Source organism: Physeter macrocephalus, chromosome 18 (genome assembly GCF_002837175.3).
Source record: "Physeter macrocephalus isolate SW-GA chromosome 18, ASM283717v5, whole genome shotgun sequence".
Lineage (NCBI taxonomy): Eukaryota > Metazoa > Chordata > Mammalia > Artiodactyla > Physeteridae > Physeter > Physeter macrocephalus.
Genome location: NC_041231.1, coordinates 39,923,991 through 39,946,335, shown reverse-complemented (window position 1 = coordinate 39,946,335; position 22,345 = coordinate 39,923,991). Strand labels below are relative to the sequence as shown.

The following is a 22,345-nucleotide window of genomic DNA, read 5'->3' as shown; positions in this document are numbered from 1 at the left end:
GCGCCCCGGTCTGGGAGGATCCCACGTGCCGCGGAGCGGCTGGGCCCGTGAGCCATGGCAGCTGGGCCTGCGCGTCCGGAGCCTGTGCTCCGCAGCGGGAGAGACCACAACAGAGGGAGGCCCGCATACCGCAAAAAAAAAAAAAAAAAAAAAAAAAAACAGATCAAGACCTGAACTTCTACCCTCAATTCCCAGTAAAATAATAACCGTTTATTGTTAACAAGCGCTGGGCATTGCACGTTAGTTCATTTATTCCTTTGACAGGACTGGCACTGATTAGGAAACCAAGGCTCAGAAGGGTGAAGTTCTTGTCCCAGGTTATACAGCTGGTTCAAGTAGGAACTTTGAACTCAGGCTGTCTGACTCTAAAATTCACTGTGCTACCCAGCTTACAACTGGTAGTCAGAAGTCATCCAGCTAGATTTCAGTTTTCCTTATCCTGCCTTGAGGGATGTCTGGTTGTTTAAAAGTCAGTAGCAAACTGGTGGACTGTAGGCCCTACAGAGGTGATACAGGACCTATTTACCTTTTACTGGCTGTAATGAGGGAGTAGTCTTATCTCACATCTTTGCCTCTCTCTGTGCTCTCATGTGTCTGGGCTGTGAAAAAAATGCACGACTGGATGTTACAGTTGAACTTTTGTTCTGGATTTGGATTTTTTTTAGGTTTGGCATTTGAGCAGAATCACAAGTTGTAGAAAGTGGTAATCTCTAGACATTTGAGGTCTGATTCACCAACGCTATTGTCATTAAAGAAAAACCTGTATTTGTTTGCTCCATTTTATCCTAACTCACTAGGATGTTTTTATAAATAATGAACCTAGATATTTAGCAAATAGCATGATGTGTTTAGCTGTTGAAGCTTTCATGGGATCTTCTGTTCATATGTCTCAAAGTTATCCTAAAGATAGGAGTTTGCCTGAACACTGAATTCACTGGGAAGTGACTATGGAAAGTGAACTATACTGGCATATAGAGGCAGCTTTAAAATACAGAGTATAGAAATTTAGCAGCTTGACAGTTCTTTTAGGAGGTACGCTTATGAAGTATTGAGAGCCTCAAGTGTGATGATTTCAGTTGGTCACAGCGTGTTAATGAATTTTGAATTGAGGCAGTTATGATTAAGCCTGTTGCCTTTTTCAACACTCATCATTTTTAAAATGATGATTGATCTTGGTGATTATGAAACCATTAAAAAGGCATCTGCCTATGCCTGAATTAACAGGATGGATGTAGGTTTTGTAGTTGTAGCCAGACAGGACTTTAGTGATTGTGATTTCAAGGTGCTTGTTTGTTTAGGCTCCTTCCTGTGTTTTCGGAGCCTGCAGTACTGTTTTTTGTCACGGGGTACAAACAGTGGGGTTGAGGGATAGTGCTTGGTGCGACCCCTTGGGCCTCACTGTGGCATGTAAAGTGAAAGGAGTAGGGCGGTTTCTCAACTTTCCAGAACCCCACCCTTGACTGGGGAGACGCTTGTGGAGACCCTTCCTTCTGTGAACATTCAACAACACAGCCGCATCATGACAGCAGCCACTTTATTGAGTGCAAGCCATGTGCCAGGCATTTGTGCCATCAGTATTAAACCTTAATTCCCCCAGGGTGGTGGTGGCCCCATTGAGAGGACGAGGAAACTGCTGCCTGAGCATTTCAGTGCTTTCCCTCGGGCCACACAGCTGGTCCAGCAGAACCGGGGTTTGAAACTATTCTTCATTATCTACAGTCTTGTGCTTCCTTTAAGGAGTGTTCTTTTGGGAGATTGCTGCAGTCTTTAGAAGGCTGGGCAAAGACTTCATCGCATCCAATGAATGAAGACACAAAAACATGATTCAGAAGAACAGCCTCGGGCTCTGTAGAGCCCGCCCAGCTCAGAGGGCCTTTTACAACCTAGCCAACCACCTTTCCCATAAAGCAGCTAGGGAAGAGGGACCCCATTTCTCCCTCGTGTCCCCCCCTCCTGTGTGAATTATAGACGCCCCTGCCCCGATCGCCCTGCTCCCACCTAGGAGGTGTGTGTGCCTGACGGCAAGCAGCCCCGTGCCTGCCAGGGGATACATGTGACTCTCGAGCTCCGGTCTTAGGTGGGGACCACGGCCCAGCTCTTCACATGCCCCCATGCTCCCTACCCTGCTTCTGTGACCTGATGCCCCACTTAGGGCCCAGCGTGGGTGTCATGTCACTCCCTGTCCCGGTCTGGTTTTTATGAGCCATCCCTCATGTGGACTCGAGGTGGATCCGGGAAGGTGGGCAGGCTGTGGGGTAGATCAAGTCTGCTAGAACCTTCCCTCCTTTCTACGTCCAGCGCCCAGGTGTCCTCTGCTGCTTTTCCTGCCCCCGGTGCTCGGCGTGCCGGTGCTGCCCTTTCCCTCTCTGGGTTTCAGTTTCTCCATCTACTGGAGGACGGTGCTATTGGGGCTCTGGAGTGCCTTCCGGATCTGTGGTTCAAAGCTTTCCCCACCCCGTCCTCCCTTCAGTGCCCCACTGAGATGCCTGTATCTTCTTCCTTCTCATAAAAACTCCCATCTTGGTCTCAGCCACTCTCCTTTCCTTCCTCTCCAGGTGACCCTAGAGACAGCTGACTTCCAAGATGGCCCCACTTCTTCTCCTAGGACGGGCAGGGAACTCACTGCCCAAGCTTGTCCTACGTCTCTGGTTCCTTATGTGGAGATTCAGTTCTTCCTCCAGAAACACACCTAGGATGTGTGCCTGCCTCATCCCCATCACTTCCTGGGTTGACTCTTTTTAACTATTTGGTTTGCTTCTTGGGTGTTTGGCCCTGTACACAGTTAGGGATTCTTTAAATACCTTTTAACTTCAGGGGTTTTGTGGATAGATGTGTGTGTGGAAGGGGAGAGTGTGTGTAACCAAGCATGAGGGTGAGAGAGTGGTTATTATTCCCCACTGGTGTCCAGTGGTGGGTCCAGATTGTTGGCTTCCAGAGCTCTGTTTGTCAACATTGTTTTTTGAGGGCGGGGCAAAGGTAGTAGACACATTTTACATTGTAGCTCCCAAACATCTATGTATATATCATCTGAAAACATGACTTTGATGAAAGTATACTTACTAAATTCTCATATTTGCCATGCATTCCAATAGTTTCCGTTCTATTTTATTTCATTTTTCAAAAATTTCTGGATGTAAATCACAAAATGAACTTCATATTCATTCCACTTTAAACGTCTTCTCCATTACGGTGTACATTCCGTGAAGACAGGCAAAAATTAATCTAATTCCTATAATTAGTGCTCAATTCATATTGTCAGCGGATTCTTCTAAGCAAATCCTCTGGAGAAATATCTTCATGTTCTGAGAAACAATTTCACCCAAAAGATAAGGTGACTTGTGTCACTGGTCTGCTTTCCTTCCACATTAGCTGTTAGAAATCTCAGAGACACATTAATAAAAATGTGTTCATAGTACACGTCTTTGTTATGATCTTATTCCTGTTTCATTTTATTTTCTTTTCCTTGTTAATTTTACTTTCTCATCTTATGATTTGTCCTAAATATTTAGACTTCCAGCTGATTTTAAAGATGCTCAGTGATAAAACCACAAATCAGACATACCTAAAAGTAGAGACAGAAAGTCCCCCATGATCTTCCTCTCAGAGGCAAGCCTTTTCATTTTCAGGTGTCTGTGCTGCAGACTGGCTTATTAAGAGATCTCCTCAGACATCAAAGGGATCATGTTATCCGCATTATTCCTGTAGTGATGTATCATAGACATCCTTCCCTGCCCTTACATGTAGATCTCCCGCCTTCTTTTAAACAGCCAGATTCTAGGATTCCCTTACTTATTTATTTCAAATTTTTATATTCTTGCTGCCTAGAGTTCTCTTTTTGGAGCAAAGCAGATACTAAGTAAAAAGTTACTTTAAAAAGAACAGTAGAGGTTAGGAACTAACCCTAGCCACTTGACCAAACGGAATCCCCTCTAGTGACTGCTTCTGGAGCCACCAGTTTTTCTGAGAATGGCATTGCTCGTAGAAAGCCTGTGTGGGTCTGAGCTTGGGGGATGGTGGCAGACACCCCTGCTGCACCCCCTTGCTGGCCACCCCAGCCCCGGCTTCTGGGAGCTGGTAAGTGACAGAAGAGGAGAGGTTTGACTGGCAAGGCCAGATCAATGCGGGGGATGCTCCCCAGCTCGGAGTGGGTCTGCAGACACTCAGTTCTGCTTAGTCATGGCCTTGGGTATTGATTTCTACTTCAGGACCACAATTAGGTGGTGCCTGCTTTTTAACCCACCCAATGTCTTTTAAATTAACTTCATTTTACTTGCTAATACTGAAACAATGATGAATTATAGGCATGGAGTAATTAATCTTCTGAGTAAATGTATCACATATTTTATCTCAGTTATAGACTCCACACTTTATGTATTTTTAAACACTGATTCATGACTTTATGAATTTATTCAGAAAGAAATGATCTATGTTCCTATGGTCTCATTACATTTACTGGAAAAAAGCTGACCGTGAATGAGGGTTGTTCATCCCAAAGACTGGTTTTTATGGTGGAGAGACACACCTGGTGAGCTGAATGGTGCCTGCTCTCCCGACCCACCTTTGCTGGCATGGTTGACACGCGGCCTGGGATCTGGGCCCTGTTTCACCTCCTGAGTGTCCTGTTCTATGATGGGCCCTAGGCAGACTTTGCTGGACAGTCCAGGCGGTGTAGGAGCTGGCCAAATGGGCGTCTGTCTCCCTCAGAGAGGAGCCGGTGCTGACCCCGGGCCGGCCCCCTGGTTGGGGGGAGATACCTGCCCTGGGGGTGTGCAGACCTGCAGGGTGGGCAGCGAGCTGGGCCCTGGACCCAGTGCCCGTGTAGCGAGTAGTTAGCAGGTGCTCTGTGCCAGGCCCTGTGCTGTTCCTGGGGCACGGCCAGGCCGGGGAAGCGTGTAACGCAGACGCACCAGTAAAGTGAGCCAGCGTCCATGGGTGTGTGTGCGCCACATGGACCCTGGCTCACGTGTTTTACGTGTGTTGCCTCATTCACATTCAACAACAAACCTGGCCCGCTTCTGCCCTTCTTATTCTCACTTTATGAAGAAGCAGCAGCAGGGAGGGGTCAAGTCACTTGCTTGAGTCCACAAAGCCAGTAAGTTGCAGATCTGGAAGCTGACCCCAGGCTCTTTGTCCTCTGGACAAGGTCAGAGTGCATCTGAACACGTGACTGCAAATGTTCTTAAATGGGGGCAGCACTGCCCACCAGGTACCAACACGGTTACAGTCGGCAGCTCCGCCCCCAAGGTGCATCCTCAGGCTGCTCCCTCCAAGTTGTCTGGATGACCCGAGGCTGAGGTCCTGGTGGAGCTCCATAAAAGCCCAGGTGAGACTTGGCAGCCATGGGACTGGCAGGGAAGTATGCTTCCCCACCAGGTGGGTGCAGTAAGGTCTCTTCAAGCCAGAGGGCACGGTTACTGCTCTTTGTTGTTCCCGTTGATTGTGACCCTCATACATGAATGGAAATAGTAATCCCGTCTTTGCCTGTCTTACTCCGTAGCTTGGAGAATCAGTTGAGATGAGAGATAGGAACATGTTTCTTTTCTTAGATACTGTGTGCAGGTGTGCGCATGGTGTGTTTATAGGGGTACAAGTGAGCGTCGGGGGCGTGAAATGAGATTACACTTAGAATTCAGATGTCAGGAAATTTAACCATAGACAGATGTGAAAGCCTCTGTTAATGGAGAAAAAGAATGACTGCTTTCTTGTCAAAATGAAGATGTTTGGTTTTAAACTTACTCAGTTCCTGCCATTTTGAAATGTTTGCTCTTTTCTCTTCAGCCAGGGAAGTGGACATGTGGGAGCATTTGGTTCGTGTCAGGCAAATGAAGCAATACTAAGAAAAGACTTCTTTTATAAAATGATGGGCTTTGGCAGTTTTCACATGACCTGGGCCCATCAGATCCCAGGGAAGGCAACAAGCTACTTTGATCAGCCCCACGTAGGGCACATAATCTCACTGCCGTTTACCTTGACCTGAGCTGTCAGAAGAGGATGTAAAGGCCTGACACAGTTAAGAAAGAAACACTAGCTCTGTAATTCCACCTAGGAGAGGCGAATGGATCTGGGCCTGGGTGTCAGAACTGCTGGTGGGGCTCCATGACAGTGAGACAAGGTCTCGAGCCAGGTGCTCAGAAATGCAGCATCGGGTTCTGCTTTTTTTCTCCTTTTTTTTTTTGTGGATGATGCCATCTTGGTATTTATTGAGGCTAAGTGCTCATTTCTCTGCTCTGTACGGTGAGAGGGTCTGCAGAGGTAGATGCAATGGATCTTGCCCTCCAGGTAGTGACAATCTACAAATAATACAAGACGACACCTCATAGGTTCACCTGCCCAGCTTAGACCAAGAGCTCTGGAAAGCAGGGCAGTGCCTTGCCTCTCTCTGCTTTCTTTCATGGCCTCATACGTAGTTGGTGCTCAAGCATTTGTTGTTATGATTTACTTTCATGATTAACTGCAGGTGGTGCAACTTTTAACTCTGGGGTGGCAAATAGTTTTGACTCACATGCCCACTCCAGTCTGGGGGTGATGCCTGATTGGGCACCGTGTGAAGCTGCGTTAGGATGCAGTCGGAGGAGTGCTGGCTGGAGACCGGCGAGGGGTGCCTGCTGCAGGGGTGCCTGGGGAGCCTTCCCCGATAAGTACATCATGCTTTCGAAAGAGGGGGCAGAAGAGCACTCAGAGGAAATGAAATGCCCCAGTCTTCTCTGAAAGGGTGGAGCAGGATTTAGATCAATAGAAAAAAAATGCTTTCAGTGATGGAGAAGAGCAGTGACAGAGACCAGAGGGTCCAATGAGTGTGACATATATGCAGGGTGTTATGGGAGCTGACAGACTGGAGCAGAGGGGGAGTCGTGGAGGAGGAAAGGGAGTTGGGTGGATCAGAGGCCCTGTGCCCGGCAGGGTAACGTATCAGTTGTTCGTGGGTACGTAGAGCACAGACAGATTGTGTAGAGGTCCTTGGGGATGCCAGATGGAGGAATTGAGACGTGATACTGTCCTCTGCTTTTCAAGAAGCTTTCCCAAATGCTCCACACACAATTAGTTGCTCCATTCCACATCTCCCCACAGGAGATTCCCAGTACTCTGCTTTAGCTTTGATTGTCGTCTGCTCTGTCTAGAAATGTTTATGTATACATCTGCTGTCCTCCACCAGGCCATGGACACTGTCTTAGCCATCTTTTATCTCCAGTGCTCAGGACCGCACCTGGTATGGAATAGATACCCAGTGAATATGGTTGAATTAATTGAAATAGGGTGCCTGAAGTCCAAGCAAGGTGGGGTGGAGGTGGGCAGTGCCTTTGTTGTGAAGCTGGGTGAGGAAGTGTATGGCTGCCAACCATAGAATGTACCCACTACCAAGGGGTCCCAGGATGAGTGGGATGGGAAGCAAGCCAAGTCTGAGGCATCAAGTTTTCAGGAGTGTGTAGAGTCCCAGAAACCAGTTGGAATTGAAGACAGCAACAGAGAATGGATGAGGTGGAGGGAGGAAATCTGGAAAACTGAGCCTAGATGAATTCCCAGAGGCAGTGACTTGCAGGGCTTATGGGTCCTGTGCACAGAGAACCATCCCTAAGCCTGTGGGTCAAAGGGAGTCATCCAAGGAGTTGAATCTCTTGAGAAGTGAGGAGCTGCTGAAGAGTCTCTTAGGTGCTTTAACTTTCAGAGAAGCAGAGTGATCCTGTAGGCCCCCCGTATCTAGTTAGGACTTTTGTTTGCAATTGACCAAAAACCGAACCTAAACTGGCTCAGTTTATTGGCTTTTGTAACTGAAAAGCCCAAAAGTGGGGGGAGAATTTTGCCTTCAGGTTCAGCTTGATCCAGGGGCTCATACAGTAGCATCAGAGCTAGGTGCTTTCCTCTGTCTGAGCTTCTCTGTCTTTCTTTTTGGCTCTCTCTCTCCTCATCTTTTGGCTTGGCTTCCCTAGGTGTTGGCTTTTCATCCTTATGTCCCCCTGGTAACTCTAGGCTTATAGCCTCTGAGAGCTAAGTCAAGCCAATGACAGAACTTCTGGCCTAGTGGCTGAGTGAAACCCAGGATTAGCTTTAACTAGACCTGGTTGGTGGGCATTAGGACACATGCCTATCCCTGAACCGGTAACCTGGGTCACATGCCGACCCTTGTGGCCCCTGGACTGAAAGTAGGAAAGGAGCAATTCTCAGAGGAAAGTCAGGGTGCTGTTACCCTGCGAGTTTTGCTGGGTGGCAAGAACCATAATGAGCCACCCCCTGCCAGATGCTTGCTTTACCCTGCAGCCAAGCAGCAGCTGCCTCTGTGCTGCCGATAAGTGAGGCCACATCCAGCGAGAGTGCCCTGTCAGCTTCCTCTGCCCTCTTCCCATGGACCAGATGTCTTTGAAGTTGGTCTCCATGGAGCGGTCAGCCAGGCCACCTGCTGGCCACCTTCATTTGTCATCTCGGGTACATTCTGGATGGCATCCGGGGCAGTGGCCCTGCTTGGCCTGGGTGGTCATGGGGTCACTGGGCTGGCGACGGTCCTATGAGGTTTCTGTCCCATCTCCTGGTCCTCCTACTGGGACTCCACTTCCAGAGCCCGAGACTGCGGCCTTGCCCCTTCCTGTCCCGGGTGGCCTTTGATGGTGAGTTTCTGATGGTTCACAGGGCTCTTTCCCGCTTCACTTAATCTGATTTTCACCGTCACCTGAGTGGGCAAGGGTGAGTATCCTGGCTTTATGGATGAGGAAACTGAGAAGCAGAAGGGGCAAATGCCTTAGCCGAGTGCCACAAGAAATGGACTCACTCGCATGTGCTCTACAATTTGTACTTAGAAACCAAAGGTGAAGAAGAAGGAAGGCATGCTGACTATTCCAGCCAGTCTCTTCATGTGAGTGAAGAGGGCTACCCATTGGCGGCCCTCTAAGTACATACTTCATTAATATCTGCAGAGGAAATTACCTCTGTTTACATCCCCGCGCTCTGAGCTGAGGCCGCCTGCTGCTCCCCGTCCCGTGATCCCCGGCAGAGTTTACTGGAGGTTTGAATCACACATCAGAACCCTGTAAGAGTGGCCACAGCTCCTGAGGGCACCTCCTGGAATGTGTGAGGCAGCAGGTGGGAGGGTCTCTTGGGCAACCTCGGGTGACCTGGTCACCTGACAAGGCAATGGCTGCTCTTGGATCTTGCTGCTCCTGGTTGGCTGTCCTCCCTGGGGTCCCTGGTCCCTCACATGGCTTCCCTCTGAAGCCTGAGTCTGGACATTGCTCATCAGGTCATAGAGAATTGTAATTTCACACTGGAAGACATCATCCATTCAGGCTTCTTGTTTTACAGGTGAGAAACAGAGACCCAGGCTTAGAACCTTACCTCCTCTCACTCCCACCCCCAAGTCCATGGTGTTCCTCGGTCCCTTCATCCTCCCCCTCCCCTCACACCTGTGCTCCTGCAGCCCTGGACCTCTCATCACCCTTGACTGATTTGCCCTTGTGGGTGCTCCTCCCTCTGACTAGAGGTGGGGAGGCCGTGGGTGCAGAGCAGGAGCTGTGAGGCTCTTCCCAGGTGTTTAGTCGTGGGCGTTTTCTTGGGACGGGGCCTGCAGTATTGTTATGGGTGGGATGTCTGTGTCCCACCCCCACCTCCCCCGCCCGTGTTCATGTGTTCAAAGCTCAACCCCAGTGGGATGTTGTATGGAGGTGGGGCCTTTGGGAAGTGATTTGGGTTAGATTAGGTCTTGAGGGTGGGGCCCTCATGTTGGGATTAGTGCCCTGAGAAGAAGAAGAAGAGATCTCTCTCTCAATGTGTATATTTCCACCAAGGATAGGCCAGATGAGGACATCATGAGAAGTCAGCCATCTGCAAGCCAGGGAAAAGGCTCTCACCAGACATCAGATCAACTGGCACCTTGATCTTCCCAGCCTCCAGACTGTGAGAAATAAGCCTCTGTTTGTTTCAGCCACCCAGTCTATGGTATTTTGTTATGGCGGCCTGAGCTGACTAAAACAATTATGGAACGTCTTAGCAGGAAGGGCCATTGAATAATGTTTGGTCAAAACTTTCTCATTTTGCTCATTTATTTCTTCATTTATAAATACCGAGTATCTGTTTTTGTGACAGACTTGGGAATACAGTGATATATGAAATAGAAATGGTCTCTGATTTTATAAGAAATTATCATTTATTGGGAGAGACAAGTATCAAAGAGGTAGTTTTTTTAAAAATTAAAATTTTCCATTGTGAATAGGGCTATGCAGAAATATGGTGAGCTTTAACAGTGGGCCCAAATGTTGTCTAGGAGGTCAGCAATGCCTTTGCTGAGAAAGTGTCATTTAAGCTGAGCCTCAAAGGACAAGTAGAACTTAGCCTGATGAAAAGGCGGGAATTGGTGGGGGTCGGGGTGAGGGGAGGCATTCTACAGCGAGGGAACTGGATGTGGACCTGAGTCAGTCAGGGGCTGAGCTGGGGCTAGCAGAACATAGATATAGCTCCACGCCCTGCGTTCTCTCCACAGCCCAGTGCTGGGCTTGTGCTACTGCCACGTCAGGGTTGTGTGCTCACCGAAGAGGGGAGTGGACACACACGGGGGTAGGCACACCAGGTGGGTGAAGCAGCATGGGCAGAGGCATGGAGAAGGGAAAGCATGGACTTGGGAACACAGTGGGAGGGAGCAGCTCGGCCTGTGACTTGGAGTGGACACTCCTGCAGGAGAGAAGCAAGCAAGCCAGAAGGTACAGAAGGGTGGAAGGTGAGGGCGTTCACCAGGGGCTCTGGCTGGGATTGAAAGGGAGGGCCTGTGAGTTGTTGGGATCAGCTATTTATTGTCTCTACACTCTGACCGTTGATTCCGGGTGTGTTCTAGGAAGGGTTTTTGGTAACTTAGAAAGATTCCTACCCTGCTTGTTTTGCTTTTTGGTACATATGCTAGAATCCCAAGTTCTCATGTTTTTATAGTCCCCTTTCAGTCTGGCTTGGTTGCTTAATTCCTTCTCTTTTTTTCTTCTCTACCTCCTATTAGCACCTGTGAGTACTTTATGTGTGCCCTGTATGGTGCTGGATGCTGGGGTTACAAAGACAGTAAGAGATGATCTCTGCCAATGCGGAGCCCGGGACTGCAGGACACAGAAGGGATATGTGTGGAGAGGGGAGACTCTGTACCTTCTACTGCCAGGATGTACGCCAGGAGACCACTGCAAAGACTTGGGCCCTGTGGGTGGATGAGCAAAGCAGAGAGGTGAACCTTTCGTGGCTCATCAAGCATTTGTTGATCTTTTGACAGCAGGCCGGGGACTCTGTGAGGGTAGGGGTCAGGCTTTTTGAGGAGGACCCAGGTGCTCAGGGATAGATGGGTGGATGGTGGTTGGGTGGATGAATGGATGAACGGATGGATAGATTGATGGTGGATGCATGGATGGATGGATGAATGGATGGATAGATTGATGGTGGATGGATGGATGTTAGTACCACAGCACTAGTAAAGGGATGCTTAAAAATAGGACAGCTGCCAACCAAGTACAGTTAAAGATCCTGGCATCTCCTAGTCCCTGCCAGTTGACAGTTTCTGTTTCTCAGGGCTCTGTGAGGGGTTAACTGGTTTAGAGACTGTTGGTTTAGAGCCTCTCCTGTTTGGTGAAACTTCACTGTTTAAAGAAGATAAATCAGGTTGCAGAATTTGATTTTAAGCCTTTATTTCTCTAGTGACTTGAGTCTCATGGGGGACTTTTCATCCACATAATAAGGTGGTCTCTGGTGCTTTCTTTTTTTTTTTTTTTTCTTGCGGTACGCAGGCCTCTCACTGTTGTGGCCTCTCCCGTTGCGGAGCACAGGCTCCGGACGCGCAGGCTCAGCGGCCACGGCTCATGGGTCCAGCCGCTCCGCGGCGTGTGGGATCTTCCCGGACCGGGGCACGAACCCGTGTCCCCTGCATCGGCAGGCGGACTCTCAACCACTGCGCCACCAGGGAAGCCTGAACTGGTGCTTTCTTAAAAGATGGTTTGCTGGCCCTGCCCGCCCAGGATCCCTTGTTAGTGAGGCGGATCCCTGCTGGTGGCTGGTTGGGTGTGCCTGGCAAATGCAGGGAGGCTGGGGAGCAGGAATCTTGTACTCGTTTTGTTTAGCCTGGGGTAGGGCTTTTAAGGTGCAGTCCCTGCCCAGGGACCACCTCATTTCATGTTCAGTTCTTGAGGGCTCTTGCTCGCCTCTTTTCAGCCATCCCATTCCTTCATCCTTTCTGTGGTTTCTTCCATCCCAGCTGCTGACTCCGTATCTTTTCTGTGCGACGTCTCATGGTCCTTCAGCCAGTTGCACGTTCCCACCCCACCCTGCAAGGAACCTGACTTTTTTGGCGGCTTCCTTTCGGATCGCTAACCCAACATTCTTTTCTCAAATGAACGATCCTCTTGTGAAGTAATCACCTCCCCTTCCCATGGTTGTTGTTTTGCAAGATTTTTTTTTAACACTACATTTGCTTAAATGTGGAGGTGTTATTTGTTTTACTGGAGTCCTTTTAAATGGCAGGACTGGGGACCAGGATGACACTGGCTTCTGGGCAGACTGGTATGTCGTGCTCCCCAGGCTGTGATTGTTCAGCTGGCACCATGGTAGAGTCTCTGTAAGAAAGAATCATGTTACAGCAAGGTTATATTTCTTATAATCAATTTCATCAAGTAATGCACTGAGGCTTTTGGAGAGAGAAACCAAAGTCTTCAAAAAGGAGAGAGAGGAGGAGGAGAGAAGGGGATAAAAGAACCCTAAACAATTCAATTGCATGAATGGCCCTTGTATTATTGTGGCAAAATTACTTGTAAATAAATGCTAAAGAGGAAAAACAAGCTGTGTTTGGTAGGTGTACTCTCTGTTCCCTGTCTTGTTTGTCTGCTCTGCAGTATAGTGCTGTGTTGATATAGGGATATAACTGCTATAAATATTGATGGCAGCAAAAGCCTTTTTTTTCCCGTCTGGCCCCGTAAATAAAGCAGAAAGGATAAAAAGGGAAGAGGAATTGTAAAATCCACGTGCTGTTTCCAGCTTATCTTGTTCCCTTACAACTCTAACTCTCAAAGACATGTTGACGATCTACCTTTGGTGGTCAGGGTCTAATTTGAGTACAACAGATTGGTTTATTCAGGGATTTTTTGCTTCTCGTTAAAGCAACAGAGTGGCTTTTCCTTTTAGCTCTCTAAGTTAGCGTCACTGCCTCATTGAAGCTTTGCTGGATCTCTCCCCTGTAGCTGGTAGCAAAGTCAGTCTCTCTTCCTCAGAATATCCACAGGGGCCTGAGTGCACCTCTCGTGGGAACCCACCCCCCAGGGATGTGGCAGTGAACGGCAAGACGAGCCCTTGCTCTCACAAGTCTCACAAGGACTGCAGGGTGTAAACAGAGGAGTCCTTGGAGGTCTGCGTGTGGCACGAGGGGGGCATGCACGCTGCTACTCTGGGAGATTTCAGCTGCTCACCCCAGCCTGGAGGGTGTGCCTGGCAGTGCGGAGGGAGTAGGTCGTGGTCCGAGGGGGCCTCGCAGCCTGCTGAGGGGTGCGGGGTGCATGGGATGGGATGAGCCAGGCTGAGAGCAGGACCTGCTGGCAGATCTGGAGGAAGCATGAGTGGGGAGGTTGGGGATGAGCTAGGTTTTGAAAATTGAAAACACATTGACCCTGGCTAACTGACACCACAGAGGAATTTATTAGACCACTAGGATGGTGTTCTGAGGATCAGGGGGTGCTCTGGGGGCACGTTAGGAATGACAGGGACCTGGGGGGGAAGAACCGATGAACTGGCTTTTCAGTGTGACCAGTGGGGAGCCGATAATGGGGTAAAGCCTGGGGTACCACCGGGGTTAGATGGTTTCCCTGCTGGTAAAGAGGGAGGATGCAGTGGCAAGACGCGGTGGAGTCCCACCCGGGACTGGGACTCGTCTGCGATGGAGGGGTAGCACTCTGGCTGCGGTCGGCTAGATCCCAGGGTGGCTTAGGCAAAAAAGTGCTCACATGGAACAAAGCAAGTCCTTGCAGGGGAGAAGTGGTCTAACCCTTTGGCCTTATCAGAGGGCAGAACTGCTTATGAAGGTGCAGAGCTGCTCTTTGTCAGTTCCCTCTCCTGAGATGTCCTCTGTGTACCACAATTGAACCCCTACCTCTTGCACCAGACTAAACTTTTCGAAGATAGGACCACAGTGGAGACATTTTTCTTACCTTGGCTCCTGGTGTGGGGCCCATCACGCAGAAGAGGTGCTCACTAAGCATTTCCTGAGCCAAATTTATTCGCCCCCTTGCACCAGGCATCTTAATAAATGAATTCTATGACTTCCATTTTCCTGAGGCATTGGTAACTTTCCTCAGGTCTCACAGAGGAGAATTAATATTAGCAGAGGACTTTATGGCCCGTATGGGACAGTTTTAATTACTTACGAGTTTTCATTTAGTTATTATTTCAGTAGCTTTTTGCCAGCAAACGCCTCTTGTAAAATTAATCGCACACATCTCAGCGGTCCATATTTCTATTGAAACCAAAGCTGTATAAAGAAAACCTTTGTAAAAGAGGAAAGAGCCAACATTTTTAGACCTGCTGATGGATGCATTTTCTACAGCTCATGGAATTGCATGAGTTGGAGCTGGAAAGGTCCTAAGAGCCCTCTAGCCTGAGGGTGGCATCTCGGAGGTCTGTGGCAGTCAGATGGGAGTGGCTGCTGAGTCTGGAAGAAGAGGAGGATTCAGGGGCTGAGTCCAGGCTCCCTGGGAACGTGCGTGGTGACCCATCAGCTGTGTCAGCCGGGAGAGGAGGCATGCCAGTAAGGAGGCTGTGGGCTTGCCGTCCTGAATCCCCTCCCCTTACTGTGCAGGTGAGGAAACTTAGGTCCAAGGGATTGGAAGGACTTGCCGAGGTCACCTTGCTGCTCGGTGACAAAGATGATCCTGACTTAGAAGTCAGATGGAAACCCAAGAGGAAGAGAGGGTCAAAGCAGACTCAATTTGCTTTCTTCCAAAGGACATTCTGTTCAAAGCCCTGTGGGAATCTTTGTTGCATCCTTGTGCTTTTCTGGGCCTGATTTGTCAATCTTAGGAGGAAAACACGCTGCATTTTGCAAATGTGTGCAAATAGCAAACATGCTGTTATGTCCTAGGCAGAGTCACTGCACGCACATCAAGGCAAGTTGCAAAGTGCAGTAATATAGCCACTGATGAAAAGTGTTTTACACTTAGTTGCTTATGAGAAGGTCTGTGTTAGAATTAAAATGCCTTCTTGCTCCAGGTGCAGTGTTAATTGTTCCATTTCTCATAATAAAACTTTGCTTGGAGAAAAATGCTTATATCTCTGAGATACTGATCTAATCCCTGTTTCTTTTCTTCTTTCCCATCCCCCCTTTTTAAAATTTCTTTGTTTCTCTTCACAGGAAAAAGTAGAATATGCCTTCCTGATTATTTTTACAGTCGAAACATTTTTGAAGATTATAGCGTATGGATTATTGCTACATCCTAATGCTTATGTTAGGAATGGATGGAATTTACTGGATTTTGTTATAGTAATAGTAGGGTAAGTCCCTTTTATTTGAGGAAATTTTTTTTTTTTTTTTGGAAAATGGGAGGTGGGGAGTAACAGAAAACAGTATTTTAAAGGAACAGGGTTGGTCCTTCGTGCCACTGATTGCTGCCAGAACCTGTCAGGAGTTCTTTGAAGCCTGATGCTGCTGCTGTTGGTCTCTGGGCAGAGGCCAATTTGAAATTCTCTTGCTGTTACTCCCTCTTTCAGTAACGTGTTAAGGAAGGAAGTTTAAGCTCAGCTTGGGATGTGAGAGGGTTCATCTTACAAGGCCTTGGGCCTCCACGAATAGGCCAGCCCTGCTGGTACTTTGAGTCCAACGTGTACAGCTCTTATGCTTAACACCCCATTAAGTTAAAAAACCAAAATAAAACAGTAAAAAAGTAATAAATCCTTCATAGCAGTGAGGTACTCTGCTATTTAACATCCCTTGAGGAAAGCTATTAATTTTTTCTGCTGAGGTGGGAGAAAAGATGTGGCACGCTATCCCATTTCACATAACAAAACAAGTGTTTGAAAAATATCAGCTATCCGACATGAAATGAAATAAACCAGAAAATGCAAAGAAGCAAGCCTTCTCCCAGAATCCTGTCACAGGAAGAAGACACCAACAGTTTCAGTTAAAAGAGAATGTTAAAATGAAAAACAGTGGCCTGTGTTATTCTGGTCCTTCAACACCTGGAAGTGTTTCCAGCAAGAGAAAATGAATCCGTGTCAGAGGAATGCTGGGTCTTTGGACCAGATACCCACATAGAAAAATAAGATCTATTCCTTTGCTGAGTCTTAGTTGCCTAGCTGTAAAATGGGTTATTCCTCAAGTTATATTTTCTCCTATAGAGAGAGAATGTTAAATGGCCTTTCTGTTTTCATCTCCATGACTTCATTCAAATGCCTTCTGCAGTTGAGCAAGGTGATTTTTCTTTTGGATTATTCTTTGTCATGAATCCTTTAGCTTTTCATGGGAGACTAATACTGCTGGATATTGGGAGAGTGGGATAAATTTTGAGCCTGTTCTTTCAAACCTAGGAAGTTAAAGTGGGATCCAGAGCGGTAGCCCAACAGGATGATTAGACTTATGGAGAAAAATGTTAACTTTTGCAAAAACCACCCTAGTACATTGGACTCTAAGGTATTGTGGCAAAGGTAGTGCAGCATGAACTAAAATGAAGATACGTACCATGCCTTCCTGTATTTGATGAACTTTAACAAGGAGTGGCAAGCAGGAGGCTTACAGGTCTCTTGGTTCTAGAATAATCTTGCTGTGACTCTCCTGACTCTGGACTTCCTGTTCAGCTAGAGTATGGAGCTGCTTAGCTCCATTTCTTTTGTCCCTACCCTACAATCAACTTTCTGTCCGGAGGCATTTTTTGGATTATCATACAGCACAGAGACAGGGAACCAAGAAGAGTGTGGTAGTCTCATTGAGTTGAAGAGACAGAGACAAGAGTTCCGGGACGCTGAGGTGGCTGAAATTTGAGACACATGATATGGGAACAACGAGGGAGATATTGAGAGAAAGAGGTCCGTAAGTATGCCTTGGGGTCCTCTTGAGATTCGGCTAAAGACTAATCTACCCTACATGGGATGATAGTCCATAAGGCCAGGCAAATATTATGACTAGGGAAAAAAGAAAATCTGGGGGGCTATAGCTGACTAATAACTAGGACTCACATAGGTCTGGGAGTTGTTCAAGTTATGACCAACCAGAGTGGAAAGGCCTCGTTGAACACCCTGGACTGTCAGTAGAGACCCCAGAAGGGCCATTAGTAGTACGGGCTAACTAACTCTAGAGCAGGGGTTGGCAAACTGTGGTCAGTGGGCCAAATTCAGCCTGCTACCATTTTTTGTAAAGTTTTATTGTAACACAGTCACAAGCACTTGTTTACTTCGTTGAATTGTGTGGTTTAGGTCCACAAAGCCTAAAATATTTACTGTCTGGCCCCTTACAAAACAATTTTTCCAACTCTTGTTCTAGAGTAAAAACCATCTGAAACCCTTACTAATAATATTTGAAAAGAAGCCTGAAAAAGGAGCAAACTGACATGCAAGTAACTCAAGTGCCTGCCAAAGCAAAACTCAACACTCTTTAAAGGAAGACAACAAAATCCAGATAATTAAAGTGTTCAGCATCCAGTCAGGTATTACTAGACATGTGAAGAATTGTGACCCATAATCAGCAGGAAACTCCATCTGTAGAAACAGGCCTAGAAATGACAGACATGGTGGGATTAGTGGAGAATTCCTTTACAGGACTTTTAAAACTGCTATTATAAATATGTTTATGGACCTAAAAGGAATATATGACTACAGTGAGAAAAGATGGGACAATGTAAAAAAAGAACCAAATGGAACTTTGAGAGCTGGAAAACATATCTGAAATGAAAAATTCCCTGGATTGGCCTAACAGCAGATTAGACTCAATAGAAGAAAATAATCAAGGAATTTGAAGACATAGGAGTAACACAAAGAATAATGATGGAAAATAAATGAATACCACCTTGGTGACCTGTGGGGCAATATCAAATAATCTAACATACATATATTTGGAGTCCCAGAAGATAGGAGATAGAGGGGAGACAGAAAAAAATATTTGAAGAAATAGTCCAAATTTTCTAAATGTGATGAAAAATATAAACTCACAAATCCAAGAAGCTCAACAAAACCCAAGCAAAGTAAACATGAAGAAAGCTACATCAAGGCACATCATGATCATAAATTGCTCAAAAGCAAAGATAAAGAGAAAATCTTAAAAGTAGAGAAAAAGCCATGCAACTATGCAAGCAACTGTGCAAGCCAGAAGACAATCAACATTTTTAAACTGCTAGGGGAAGATGTCCATGTAGAACTCTTATTCAATGACGATATCTTTAAAAATTGAAGCAAGAAAGAAAATTTTCAGACAAACCACAGCTGACAATTCATCAGGAGACCTGCACCTTAACAAATGTTAAAGGAATTTCTTCACACTGAAGGAAAATGACAATAGATAGAAGTATGGATCTATGCAAAAGAAATGAAGAATGCCAGAAAGGATGAGTGCATGTGTAAATATAAAAACATTTTTCTCATTTTAAAATCTTTTAAAAGTAATTGATTATTTAAAGCAAAAATAACAACAATGTATTGGGGGGGTTTATAGCATCTCTGAAAGTAAAATATATGACAACAGTAGCACAAAGGACAGAAACAAGGAAATAGCCATATACTATAGGAAGGTGCTTTGCAGTTGGTGGAGTTATTTGAAGGTAGACCATGAGAAGTTAAAGATGTATATTGTAAACCCTAGAGCACAGGCCAGCAAACTTCAGCCCATAGAACAAGAATGGTTTATTGCCTCCCCTGCCCCCCAACACTGACAAAGTATTTTACTGTCTGCTTTAGCAGATTAAGTTTTATTGGAAGACAGGCACACTCACTAATGTTTATGGCTATTTGGTGTTAGGATGGAAAAGTTGACTACTTGTGACAGAGACCCTATGGCCTGCAAATCCTAAAATAGTTACTATCTGGCACTCTACAGAAAACTTTTGCTGACACTTGATCTAGAGGAGACACTAGAAAAATAAAGTGGTATAGTTAATAAGTCTGTATTGGAGATTAAATGGAATTTTTTAAAAGCTCAATTAATTTTTTTAAAAAGTAGGGAAGACAGGAACAATGGACAGGGCAAATAGAAAACAAATAGCAAGATGGTAGATTTAAACTCACCCTTATTTAAAATCCACCCTTAATTAAAATCCAGAGGTTATCAGATTTTATATGTGTATAAAAACAACACTCAACTCTATAGTGTCTGTAAGAAACCTAATTTATAAAGAAATAAATAATTTGAAAGTAAAAGGACAGAAAAATATATATCATGCAAAACTAATCAAAAGAAAGCTATATTAATAACCAACAAAGTAGACTTCAGAACAGGGAATACTATCAAGGATAAAGAAAGACACTTTATGATGATAAAGGTGTCATTTCACGAAGATGATGTAATAATCCTAAGTGTGTATATATACACAGACACACGTGTGTGTGTGTGTGCCTGCGTGTATGCACACTTACACACAACAGCAGATCTTCAAAACACACGAAGCAGAACCTGATAGAACTGAAAGGGGGAATAGACAAATCTTCAGTTGTTGTACATTTTAATACCCGTCTCTTGAGGAGTGTTGATAGAACATCTAGTCAGAAAATCACTAAGGATATAGGGAGATTTGAACAGTACCATCAACCAATTTGACTTTATTGACTTTTTTAGAACACTGTACCCAACAAGAGCAGAATACACATTCTTTTCTCATGCATATGGAACATTCAGCAAGAAAGACATATTCTGGGCCATAAAACAAGTCTCAGTGAATTTAAGAAGATTAAAATCTTATTAAATTATATGTTTTGAATGAGTTTAGCAATGTTTCTGGATAAAAGGTCAGTATAAAAAAGCATGTGAATTTCTATATATTAGTCATGAACAATTTGAAAATGAAATGTTAATGACATTATTATTTACTATGGCATCAAAAACCATGAACTATTTAGGGATAAATAGTGCACTGAAAATGACTAAACCTGCTGAGAGAAATTAAAGAAGACTTAAATACATGGAATAATGTACGATGTTCATGGACTGGAAGACTCAGTATTATTGGAATATCAGTTCTTCCCAAATTGAGGTATAGATTGAATCCTAATCTAAATCCCAGTAAGACTGTTGTCGAGATGGACAGATTTATTCAAAAATTTATATGGAAATTAGAGAGGCTCTAGACTAGCCAAAGAAATCTGTAAGAACAAATCTGGAACCTGATTTTAAGACTTCTTATAAAGCTACAGTAGTCAGGACAGTGTGATATTAGAGTAAGGAACAGACATAAAGATCAATGGGACAGAATAGGGAGTCTAGAAATAAACCCATATGGATGTGATCAATTGTTTTTAGACAGAGGTGCCTTGATGACTCAATGAGTTGAGGAAACAGTTTTCAACAAATAGCACTGGAACAACTATTTATCCATATGAAAAAGAAGATTCTCCATTCTTAACCTCATACCGTATACAAATATTACCTTAAAATGAATCATAGCCCTATATTTAAAAGCTAAAACTATAACATTTCTAGGAGAAAATCTTTATGACTTCGGGGTAGGCAGAGATTTCTTAGGACCCAAAAAGCACTTGGCATAAAAGAAATAATTGAAATTTTGAACCTAATCAAAATTTAAAACTTTTCTTCAGAGGAGACGCTGTGAAGACAATGAAAAGGTAAGGCACAGATTGGGAAATAATATTCCCAATACATATATTTGTATTCCCAATACATACCAAGGACTTGTATTCAGAATTTATAAAGAACTCTTATAACTCAAAGATAAGGAGATGACCCAGAACATAAATGGGAAAAAAATTTGAATGGGTCTTCACAAAAGAAGGTATGTAAATGGTCAACAAGCACCTGAAAAGATGTTCAATGTCATTGGTAATTAGAGAAGTGCCAATTAAAACAACAGTGACATAGCACTACATACCCACTAGTATTAGTAAAAAGACCGACGATACCAGATTTTAACCAAAATATGGAGCAACTGGAACTCTTACACACTGCTTTTAGAAATGGAAAATGGTACTATCACTTTGGAAAAGTTTGCCAGTTTCTTACAATGTTAACCATACACTAACCATGTGACCATATTACCAGGACTGTCCTGGGTACTTACGCAAAATAAATGAGAATACATGTTCACAAAGAGACTTCATTCATAACAGAGAAAAACTGGTAACAACCCAAGTATTCCTCAACAGGTGAATGGATAAACTCATTGTGGTATGTTCCTACAGTGGGATATCAGTCAACAATAAAAAGAAATGAACTGCTGATAAATGTAACAGCTTGGATGAATCTCAAAACCATAGAGAACAAAAAAAGATAAACAAAAAGGAGAACATGTTGTATGACTCCATTTATGTAAGATTCTAGAAAAGGAAAAAACAACCTAAAGTGATAAACCAGATAAAGTCAGTGGATAGCTGAGGCTGAGCTGAGGATGATTGCAGGAGGCATGAGAGAACTGTTCGAGATATTGGGAAGGCTCTCTGTCTTGGTTGTGGTGTTTGTTACTGGGGCTTATGCATTCATCAAAACTCATCTCATTGTACACCTTAAATGGGTGTATTTTATTATATATAAATTAAGCTGCAATAAAGTTGGTTTAAAAATCATCTAGGAAACTAAAGTCGAACTGGACTTGGTCTTTTTTTCTCATTAAATATGAAAAACTTTAGAACATCAGATTACCCTTTATTTATCTAAAATATGTACTAAATTGTAGTCAAAGAGCAGAAGAAAAGTTCAAAAAGAAAAAGAAAAGTTATTATGTCTTCCCTTGAACAAACTCCTGCTCACTGAAGTTTCCAACTGCCAACTCTAAATTCAATGGATTTTCCGTTCCAAGTCAACCGTGACCTATTGCTTTTGTCAAGATTCCCAATAACAGAGACGTCAAGAAAGTAATTGATATTTCTAAAATGTTAACTGTTAATAATGTGACCACAGGAAGGTTCAGCGTGTCTACCGGAGCTGATATAATTCTCTTATAGAAAAGTTTGATCTGAGTCAACTTTTGTCCCACTCCTCTAAATTTCTCAATAAACATGTATTTCAAGCATTCAAGCTCATCACTTAAGCATTTGTGAACATGGGGGGGCTCATTCTGGTGCTTCTAATTTGTGTCAGTTTGGGTAGCTCCTTGCCTTTTCTTCCTGTCTTGGGTAAACTTTTAATAACAGTCTAGGATCAAATACTTTCTCCTCTTGTCCTCATCTCTTCAGGCTCATGGTACTTATTTTGTTTGGGTGGGGGCAGTGAAAG

At 44.9% G+C, this 22,345-nt stretch overlaps 1 protein-coding gene across 3 annotated transcripts in view; it reads left to right on the top strand.

The window, feature by feature from the left end:
* Positions 1–22,345, top strand: part of CACNA1D (calcium voltage-gated channel subunit alpha1 D) — a 331,484-nt gene that overhangs the window by 160,822 nt on the left and 148,317 nt on the right. For all 3 annotated transcript variants that reach the window (XM_024123808.1, XM_024123810.1, XM_024123809.1), the window contains exon 4: positions 15,338–15,477. In XM_024123808.1, coding sequence (XP_023979576.1) covers positions 15,338–15,477 — 140 coding nt within the window. The remainder of the gene's footprint in view (positions 1–15,337; positions 15,478–22,345) is intronic.